This window comes from Xenopus laevis, chromosome 4L (assembly GCF_017654675.1).
Source record: "Xenopus laevis strain J_2021 chromosome 4L, Xenopus_laevis_v10.1, whole genome shotgun sequence".
In the NCBI taxonomy this organism is placed as follows: Eukaryota; Metazoa; Chordata; class Amphibia; order Anura; family Pipidae; genus Xenopus; species Xenopus laevis.
In genome coordinates this window covers 7,046,700-7,057,603 of record NC_054377.1, presented here as the reverse complement: position 1 = coordinate 7,057,603, position 10,904 = coordinate 7,046,700, and the positions used below count along the sequence as shown (strand labels likewise).

Sequence of the window (10,904 nt, the reverse complement as noted above, 5' to 3'; positions counted from 1 at the left end):
TGAGGCTGGTAAAGAATCAAGAATCCGATCTCCACAAGTGTCATTGGTCACTGCAGAACTGCACATTTATACTGCTGGTACTGAAATATAAAAAACACACAGAATGTTAGGGACTCTTCTGTATGAAAAAGGTATTTATTATCTGTTCTATTGTGGGTATACTGGCTGTGTACATATGGGAGTATATTGGAGCAGAAGGGAATGAAAGGGACAACTCCCTTTTTAATTTGATTGGTACAGCCTCCAGAATTCTAGTTCAAAGACCCAGGAACACACCAAATTCTAACTTTAGGGGCACTATGCATTTATATTACGCAACCAGGGCCAAAACCATGCACTATAATACTTTTATTAAAAAAAAACTTCAGTTTTAAAGATGGGTGGCACATTTATTACTCAACAGACAAGATTCGATGGGTGGCGCTATGGTATTTATATTGGCATTGGAAAGAGTGGACAGGATTATCAGGGTGACAGTCAGGCCCTCACCAAAATGATAGTCGGCGCTGTAGCCCAGATCGTTCATCCAGTGGTCACTGCGGAACTGCAGAAGAAGGACGTTGCCTGTGGACACGATGGTGGGGATTTTGGTATCCGAGCAGAACCTGCCCAATTCTGGTGAGCTGGGCCGGCTGCCATCATTGATTAGGAGATAATCATAGGAGCAGGAGAAGGAGTATTCCACTACGAAGACCATGAAGTTCAGAACAATCTAAAAAAGACAAAAATTAAGACTGACACTATTGGGTCAAGATTTTCTCCAAGAGTTGACACGGTTCTGATTCAATTCTGGGAAAGTTTAGGTTACACATTAAACCATGGTTTCAGTAAGCCACTTTTTCATATGCCCCACCTTCTCTTTTCGATTGTCCCATCATAGAGGAATCGAGGTTCTGCCAACCATTGTTGACATAACCTTGATAATCTTGGGTGTCACATAGATACAACCACATGAAATATTCAATTCATTGCATTCATTGTATACAGAGTCCCGCCTGCTGGAATCCCATTGGCCAATGAACCTAGACCAATGGGCAGTATCACAATTGCATTTTCCTACCTGATATCCTGGGGGCGCCCAAATCGTTGTCATGCAATGCACCAAGTTGGTGTACGGATTCGGATAACCCGGGGAGGTCACTGTCCCATTGTCATTTATATAGGTTCCACCACAATCCACTTAAAGAAAGAAGAAATATATACCAAATAAATATATATATTGTGCTGAGGCATTCAATATTATGTATAGGGAAGATGTAGACATTAGGAGAAGATGGAGACTGCAGGTCTGAGGTCAACTTGGAGATAGTAGGGCAAGATAGAGAGCAGATTTCTGGAGATCCAGTGGAGGTAGATTTATTCACATGAAGCTTAATGATAACATTTCACACCTACATGTGTAGCCTAAGACCTTCCTCGTTGAGGTATCTGCCATCAATTGCAGCAGGTCCAGACCCACCACTGATGGAGACATTTGGACAGGATGGAGACCAAAGAATACGATGGAGAAGGTAGCATAAGGTTATCAACAGTAGGACATGGAAATGCAGGAGATGAAAGTAGGATAAACGGTAGACGCAATGGCAAGAGGAGGCCAGTCAGGGGGAGCAGTAGGAAAAGGGCGAAGCAGAAAGCCATGACCAACGTGGGTACCTGAGCTGTAGAATGCACTGAATTCTATTTCTGATGCTCTTAAACCTCTCTCATGAACAAATTCCACCAGCAAGACTCCACCAGATGCCACCAGCAGAGGTAACTCCAGGCTGCCGCATGCCCTCTCCACCAACACTGGTGAGGATCTGCTGGGACCGTCATACACCATGATATAATTATCCGAACAGCCACCAGACGGCGAAAGGTTGAAAGCGTCAAAGTGCAACAAGGCCTACAAAAAGAAGTAAATAAAAACAGTTTAAGTTTGTTCATAGTCTGTACAGAGAGATCCCATAAAAACTATGGCAGCAGAGGTATTCCCCTGTACTAAGCACAATTCAGCAGGAACAGCCCCTAAGTTTGCTCATAGTCTGTACAGAGAGATCCCATTAAAACTATGGCAGCATAGGTATTCCCCTGTACTAAGCACAATTCAGCAGGAACAGCCCCTAAGTTTGCTCATAGTCTGTACAGAGAGAGCCCATAAAACTATGGCAGCATGGGTATTCCCCTGTACTAAGCACAATTCAGCAGGAACAGTCCCCTAAGTTTGCTCATAGTCTGTACAGAGAGATACCATAAAACTATGGCAGCATAGGTATTCCCTGTACTAAGCACAATTCAGCAGGAACAGTCCCTAAGTTTGCTCATAGTCTGTACAGAGAGAGCCCATAAAACTATGGCAGCATGGGTATTCCCCTGTACTAAGCACAATTCAGCAGGAACAGTCCCCTAAATTTGGTCATAGTCTGTACAGAGAGATCCCATAAAACTATGGCAGCATATGTATTCCCTTGTACTAAGCAAAATTCAGCAGGAACAGTCCCCTAAGTTTGGTCATAGTCTGTACAGAGAGATCCCATAAAAACTATGGCAGCATAGGTATTCCCTGTACTAAGCACAATTCAGCAGGAACAGCCCCCTAAGTTTGCTCATAGTCTGTACAGAGAGATACCATAAAACTATGGCAGCATAGGTATTCCCTGTACTAAGCACAATTCAGCAGGAACAGTCCCTAAGTTTGCTCATAGTCTGTACAGAGAGAGCCCATAAAACTATGGCAGCATAGGTATTCCCTGTACTAAGCACAATTCAGCAGGAACAGCCCCTAAGTTTGGTCATAGTCTGTACAGAGAGATCCCATAAAACTATGGCAGCATATGTATTCCCTTGTACTAAGCAAAATTCAGCAGGAACAGTCCCCTAAGTTTGCTCATAGTCTGTACAGAGAGATCCCATAAAAACTATGGCAGCATAGGTATTCCACAAAATAAATGATCAATATAAGAGTATATAGTGTCTTTGTTTAATTCATGGACACAGCACCTTATTTTTATTGACTCGTATAAGCCAGAGGCAGTTTGTTTCAGAGGGATGATCAGACACAAAGCTGTGAGAATCCAAAGATCCATTTACGCCTGTAAGTAGGTAAGTGCACAGCTCTGAAAAAGAAAACAATTACGTTACTGGACTGGGTAGACTGAGTGACCCCCTTTAATTACTCATTCGCTCTGTCTGTCCATATGTACTCAACGAACAGTCCAACTAACATCTTTATTCTGCTCTGTACCTATGGTGATACCTAGATATTAGAATATTTCTGCATATAACAGAGGCAGCTCCGCAATGCAGCCCACTTACTGCAGCCGTAAAGCTCTTTGACCTTGGAAACATCCAGCTGGCTCAGTCCATATCTCTGCCCAATATTAACAGTCGGATCAGGCTTGGGTCTGAGACTTGGCTGCCCGGATGTGTTGGAGAAAGCATACCTGCCAATGAATAAAGTACCTTGTTAACAACCAGCGAGTACCAGATCCACAAGATTATAGAACAAGAGCCTGTTTACCATTAAAGGCTAAGTAAAATTGATGAGAGTGCTATTCTAAGCACTTACATTCATTATTTATTTTCTTTTTAGTCCAAGATATTAAGGCAGTGATCCCCAACCAGTAGCTCGTGAGCAACATGTTGCTCTCCAACCCCTTGGATGTTGCTCCCAGTGGCCTCAAAGCAGGTTCTTATTTTTGAATTCCAGGCTTGGGGGTACGTTTTGCTTGTATAAAAACCAGATGTACTGCCAAACAGAGAATCAATGTAGGTTGACAGTCCACATAGGGGTTACAAAATGGCCTATTACAGCCCTTATTTGGCACCCCAGGAACATTTTTCATGCTAGTGTTGCTCCCCAACTTCTCTTACTTCTGAATGTTGCTCACGGGTTCTAAAGGTTGGGGATCCCTGTATTAAGGGATACATGTGCTGTTAATATGTATGAATTTTGTTCCAACAGCTCCACCTGCTGGTCAGTTTCCCACCAGTCTGACCAGCAAGTAGTCAAGGAAGTTGTCAGGAGAAAGAAAGAGGCTGCTCTGATGTTCTTCTGCTTAGGAAAGATTTGAGAAAGGTTTCTAATTTTATTCCTAAGCAGAAGAACTTGGTGTTACCCACCATGATACAATAAAGACACCTCTTTATACGTATCACAGTTGGAGCGCTGGTGGCTGAGCACACGGAGCTCATAGAGCTGATTGGGGAGACTGATTTAGTGGGGTGAATTCTCAATTTATTTCCAATATACTTTATTTTAAAATTGTGTACCATTTTTATAAGAAACCTGACTGTATGCAGTGAGATTCTCCCTTCATTTACTGCTGTGGATAGGAATTGTCAGACGGTCCCTAACTGCTCTGCAGGGAAACAATCATACTTATGAACAGCAGGGGGAGCCCTCGCCTTACGTCCCAGCCATGCAGAACTCAAGCAGCTTTGTTTGTTTCCCTGTAGAGCAGTCGGCGACTGTGTAGAGATTTGTATTGGATTTTATTTTTGCCTTTACATCCCCTTTACTGTTTCCAACTCCAGCTGCAGGGACAAAGATCATGGAGCCAGATTTAAACAGATAAACTGGGATTCTATTTGGAGGATTATTTTGCTGCAGCCACTGGTTCTGCAGATTTGGAGAAAGTTTGTATTAAACAATTCAAAAAACATAAAATCCACATTAGATCACATGACAACACAGGACCCAGTGCAGTCTGTATATTCTGATTATTAATCAGTATTGCTGTATCGGCTTCTGACAGATATTATTTGACTTGTGCTGTTTTGATCATTTATGACGATCCCTAAGCAGCCCAGACCACACTGAGCATGTGCACAGTCTTGGTCTTGCAAAGATGTATAACAAAGTTACAAGATGGTGACCCCCTGTGGCCAACTTTGAAAGCATAAATCATTTGTTTGATTAGGCTTGTGGTGCAGTAAGTTCATGTTTATGTTTAGTATACAAAATACAGTATTTCTAGCCGTATTCTATTTTAGACTTTACTTCTCCTTTAACTCCGCCAATAGGATTTTCTTCTCAAATTAAAACAAAGGTGTAGTTAGCCTTTAATGAATGAGCTGTATCTCCTCTTACCACCCATAATGCATCACAGAAGAGTAGTCATAGGAGAAATCTAGATTATCAGTGTCGACCATCTCAAAGCTGCTCCAGTCGGCTGCACAAACAAAGAACATGAGGGGTGAAAGCCAAAATGTTTTTTTTTTTTTAGATATTCTTCATTCAAATGCTCTCTGGTTGCCAATATCTCTGACCTTAGCAACCAGCTACAGTGATTAGAAGATACAGGGCAATACATACATTCCTGGATATACTGCCACAGGACATCGATGTAGGTGTCTCGGTCACTCCGGCTCTGCTCGTGGTAAAAGCCCAGAGCGTGATCCACCTCATGCTGAATGACCCCCCTAGACAGGCAGCCGCTGCTCATCAGTGATAGGGGCTGAGCCCCTCCGAACCTCCCGATGTAAGACCAGCACCTGAGATTGGAGAGAGAGAGAGATGGAGCATGCAGGGCATTAATTCCTTGCATATCATCGAGGGATTTGGTCACTTGTTCTTAGGGTTGCCAACTTGTCTGGTTTTGAACAGTATCATAAATGATTGCTAATGGATGAGATGGGTCTCCAAAGGCCAGGCTCTTAACCAGAAGCTAAATATCTCTCTATTGAGTTTTGATGAATGTCTGGGTAATACTTGACAAAGAAGTTCTATAAAGGTCTCAAGAGGAAGGAACCCGCCATATGGCTTGACATAATGAGAACTTCCAAAAACAGGCACTTGGATGCCACCACTTTCCTATGGGACAAAATCACAAACAACCTGTTCTGTCTTCACATTCTTTTGAACCCCAGCGGAACTAACCCAATGTCAGAGACGATGTCCAAGAAGTCTTCTTCTGTGGAGCGTTCCACGAGGTGGACACAGGTCAGGGTGTTGAACTCCAGCAGGGCGTCCCTGATGAAACTCTTCTCACTGTCACCTGGTAAGTCCCCAAAAAAAAAACAAAGTAGTTGATCACAGTTCCAAGTATTGGTTTATGAGTCAAAGGTAAAATGGGTATTAGGCCATGTAATACAATTGACCCACTTCGACATGGTCTATGTCCTACTTTATTAAATAAGGGCCTCCAGAGACCTACGTTCTTTTCTCCATCTCCAAGCCCAATGTTCAACTGGAACAGTCGTCAGATCCAAAGAAACTCTAGTTTTTATATGTTAATTTGACTTTAAGCCTACCTTCTGGTGTTTTAAGACCAGATAAACCTCAAATGTCCCTTCTTCACCTGCAGGGTGTCTCTGATGAAACTCTTCTCACTGTCACCTGGTAAGTCCCAAAAAAGCCAAAGTAGTTGATCCCAGTTGCAGGTATTGGTATATGTGTGAAAGGTAAAATGGGTATTAGGCCATGCAACACAATGGACCCACTTCAACATGGTCTATGTCCTACTTTATTAAATAAGGGCCTCCAGAGACCAAAGTTATTTTTTCCATTTCCAAGCCCAATACTCAACGGGAACAGTCACCAGATCCAAAGAAACTTTATTTTTTATATGTTACTTTGACTTTAAGCCAACTTTCTGGTGTTTTAAGACCAGATAAACCTCAAATGTCCCTTCTTGACCCAGTATTGAAGGTAACTGCTCTTATCTAGCATATATACTCATTAGTCAGAATTGCTGCCACCTCAATACTCAGTGCTGTGCCTTTGCCAAGCAGCTGACTGTGCTTTCTCACACTGACCTTCACCAATGCCCATTAGGGACACCTGTGACCGGTTCCACACTTACTGTAAGCAGAGGAGAGCCGGTAGGGGACCCTGACGGCGCCATCAGCTGATTTGGGCCAAAGACAGCTGGTACATTTGGTTGCACTGCGCCAACTCTCCGTGGCAATGTCTCCTTGCCACAGATTCTTGGTGGTGCCTGTTGGGGGAGACACAAAGTTAAATAGAGTGTAAGTTCCTCAACCTTGGAATTTACCAAGTTGGTTTAAGAACAATGCTAGACTAAACTGTAATTGCTCATTTTACCATTATTGGACTTAAGAATTTGGGAGAACACATCCTCATGGTGAGCGCCTTCATCTTCAGAGGCTGACTGCTCAGAGGCCACTAAAAAACAAATAAGGGCCATAAGGAGTATTCCATGAAGGAGAGAAAGAATCTTATAGAATTTTAAAGGTGGGTGTCTGAGTTCCAACCCAAATGGCTTAAAGTACCGGAGGTAGGAAAACAGAAAAATCACATTAAAATGCTCAGTAAGATATCCATGGGGGGTTCATTATAGAACAATTGCAGTGCCCACTTTAGAACCCATTTCCGTTCCTCAAGAAAAGTGAGACATCTGGGAATATTTTCGGTTTTCAACATACCGTCTACGCAATCCTTGTTCAACAGCTGCAAAAAAAATAATAAAAAAAGTGATCAAGGTGAATATAAGGAATGGATACAAAATAATCACAAACCCTACGTGTACCATAGGTATAAATAGATGAATCTAAAGAGGCAGCGTGCCAACTGATACACCTTCTGGGATTTAATCCAACTGCACAAACAGCGCCCATGTTAAACAGATTCTATATACAACATATAGAGTATATTTATATATAGAACAGCCAGATTATATATATATCAATTTGCTTTTGTGACTAGGCCGCCCCAAATAGGTTATTGACCCCGTAAATGTGTACTGACGACGGTTCAAGGAGAACCGAAATGCGTAGATGTGGGGGAATTTGCGAAAGTTTCAATAAATTCACTTGCTGTTAAATCTATGAGTGCTCCTAAATATTTTCTATTTTGTATATATATATATATAGATAGATATAGATATATATATATATATATATCTATATATATATATATATAGATATATATCTATATATATATATATATATATAGATATATATCTATATATACCGGTATATATATATATATTTTTTTTACAGGGTCAATAACCTGTTTGGGGCGGCCTATACACAACTCAATATTGTATTGCACAATTGGATATATATATATTATTATAAGCAGAGAATATTCTTCTTTAGAGGGGAAATAAACCTTCCCTAAAACTCTGCCAGTTTCACCCCCTAGCTCTCCACTTGCATTAGCCCCGCTGAGACTCTCTATGGATAGGGAAGCACATCTAATCTACCCCAGTGTTTAACACCAGCAGTAAGAGTCAGCTCTTGGGGTAGGACTACATGGAAGTTTTCGGTGCGATCCGACGCGCTGCAACAAGTCGCATGTGACAGAAATAAGGTAAGAGATAGAATTGTCGCATGGTGTCGCAGCGTTGATCCGACGCGACACGAATGTCGGATGCAGACGCTGCAAGCTGCAAAAATTCTATCTCTTACCTTATTTTTGTTGCAGCGCGTCGGAAACGCCCATGAAGTCCTACCCTTAGGGTCACCAAGCCCCACCTGGTCCGATCCAGAGTAGACTTAGGGCTCTTACTCATGAGCGTTTTTACCTGCGCTCCCCAGCATTCCGTTTTTCGGCGTTCAGCCGCAAAGGAGCGCAGGAATAGACGCATTTCATTATTTAAAATGGGGCTGTACTCACACAGGCGCATGTAGGCGCCGAACGCAGGTTGAGACGCAACATGCTGCATTTTTCCTGCGTTCGGCGCCTACACGCGCCTGTGTGAGTACAGCCCCATTTTAAATAATGAAATGCGTCTATTCCTGCGCTCCCCTGCGGCTGAACGCCGAAAAACGGAACGCAGGGGAGCGCAGGTAAAAACGCTCATGAGTAAGAGCCCTAATTCTTACACCACTCCCTTAAAACTGGGCCATATAAAACCCTGATCCTGCATGGCTAATTAACAGGTAATTTAGATGAATGCTGCCAGCTGTACTGGCTTTTGAGCCGCCCTGCAAAATGCATCTAAATTGATTTCTAATAAGGCATTCAGCATGTGACTCTGTCATACAGAGGGGCAGCAGCTTAATGTGCTTTCCTTTCCCCCTGACTCACAGAAAGAATATGGTGTATACAAGCCACTATACTTTGACACAATTAAAAAAATACATGAGAAGTTTAACTGAAGGGGTCAGTGACCCTACTAATAAAAAAAAAAGCCTTTCTACCCTAGGAACCCAAAGTGGGGGAAACATGACCTACCGGAGCAGGAGAAGTGCAAGTCACCAGGAGGCAGGACCATAGAAACCATTTGTATAAAACGCTGGCCATGGCTATTGACTGACCCAGAAGCTGCCATATGCCTCTCCCCCGACCCACATCTGACACTTTTATACCAGTCCCCGGTTCCAGTTTCCATGAATATGTGACGTTTTGTGTTGACGTTGACAATCGCAGCCAAATTCTTGTTTGCACGTTGTGTACTGATATGAGTCTATATATAGAAAACGTTGTATTTGGGCTTCTATTCCTGCTGTATCTTCATTTTCACTGATTCTATAGGGTGGCATTTATTGCTATACGCGGGGCCTTCACAATACAAAGACACTGGAGCTTATGAGGGACAACTGATTGGCTGTTCATCTTTAATGGAAAAAATTTAAGTGTTTTTAAAGTAATGAAAATATCATGTAGTATTTCCCTGCACTTGTAAAACTGTTGCGTTTTGACTTCTCAAAACTTAGCCAAAGACTCATGTAGGTTATAGGAGGTCCCCCATAGGCTAAAACAGCAATTCGGCAGGTTTAAAGTGGCGAAGTTTTTTAAAGAGACAGTACTTCGATTATCGAATGGTCGAATTTTCAAACATTTTTCTATTCGAATCGAATTTTGGCCTATTATATGGTGGAAGTACCCAAAAATTACTTTTAAATTCAACGTTTTTTTCATTAGAAATTTCACTTCGACCCATTGTAAATGTGCCCCTAAAAGTTAAGGTAAAGGTGAACCACCTCTTTAAGCAATGACTTACTCCAAACTTTTGCACAAGCCACAGTAAGGGCTCTTACAGACGAACGTTTTTACCTGCGCTCCCCTGCGTTCCGTTTTTCTGCGTTCAGCCGCAGGGGAGCGCAGGAATAGACGCATTACATTTTTTCCAATGGGGCTGTACTCACACAGGCGCGTTTAGGCACCGAACGCAGGTTGAGACGCAACATGCTGCATTTTTCCTGCGTTCGGCGCCTACACGCGCCTGTGCGAGTACAGCCCCATTGGAAAAAATGTATTGCGACTATTCCTACGCTCCCCTGCGGCTCAACGCAAAAAAAACGGAACGCAGGGGAGCGCAGGTAAAAACGCTCGTCTGTAAGAGCCCTAACAATTTGGTCAGATGCAAAGTTGGGGCAAAAGCTCACAGTGACCCAGGCAAGCCCCGGTAGCCTATGTTCCTTATAATAAAAGGAGCATAAGAATATGGAAACAGGGGCATAAAAAAAGGGGTTGTTCCCCTTTAAATGAACTTTTAGTATGATGCTGAGAGTGATATTGAAAGTTGCTTAGAATTGTCCATTCTATAACATACTAAAAGTTAACTTAATGGTGAACCACCACTTTTGCACACGCCACAGTAACAATTTGGTTAGATGCAAACCCGGGGCAAAAGCTCACAGCGACCCAGGCAAGCCATGTTTCTAATAATAAGGGGTGCATAATAATAATAATAATAATAATAATGATGATGATGAAGAATATTAATGTCCCAGGAGGTAGAGGGGCCCCATGAGGCCCTAATTCATATACAATTGCAGTAAATATTTGTAAAACACGTCAACCTCTAGATATTTCGGGGGCCCGAAAACGAATTTGCTTCTATATCGAATTCCAGAAGATGGAATAAAAAGGCACTGGTTCCCACCGCAGATTCCCAGTCCTGTGACCCACAGAATATAAATAAAGGAGTTATTTAAGGAATGTTTTTATGCTGAGCCTTGTGCAGTGGGTTCTGAGACTGTGGATACAGAACCTTCCCACTAACCCGAAT

General features: G+C 42.4%; 1 protein-coding gene across 1 annotated transcript; it reads right to left on the bottom strand.

Moving 5' to 3' along the window:
• accsl2.L (astacin like gene 2 L homeolog) lies at positions 1–9,389 on the bottom strand. The gene is made up of 13 exons (XM_018257019.2): positions 9,125–9,389; positions 7,369–7,393; positions 7,028–7,108; positions 6,786–6,920; positions 5,861–5,978; positions 5,297–5,475; positions 5,072–5,153; positions 3,295–3,422; positions 2,980–3,095; positions 1,654–1,885; positions 1,061–1,179; positions 490–712; positions 1–80 (listed from the first exon to the last, which is right to left on the bottom strand). Exons 1-13 carry the CDS (start codon positions 9,191–9,193, stop codon positions 67–69), a joined length of 1,521 nt encoding a protein of 506 aa, XP_018112508.2. The 5' UTR covers positions 9,194–9,389; the 3' UTR covers positions 1–66.
• Positions 9,390–10,904: the final 1,515 nt, after the last annotated feature.

What these genes read in the sequence shown, in the direction of transcription:
- accsl2.L (XM_018257019.2), bottom strand. Translation starts at nt 9,193, where the DNA reads ATGGCCAGCGTTTTATACAAATGGTTTCTATGGTCCTGCCTCCTGGTG. An exon ending in GACATCGTCTCTGACATTGG is followed by an intron (nt 5,476 to 5,860) that starts GTTAGTTCCGCT and finishes CTCCAATCTCAG; the next exon opens with GTGCTGGTCTTACATCGGGA. An exon ending in GTGGCAGTATATCCAGGAAT is followed by an intron (nt 5,154 to 5,296) that starts GTATGTATTGCC and finishes TTGTTTGTGCAG; the next exon opens with CCGACTGGAGCAGCTTTGAG.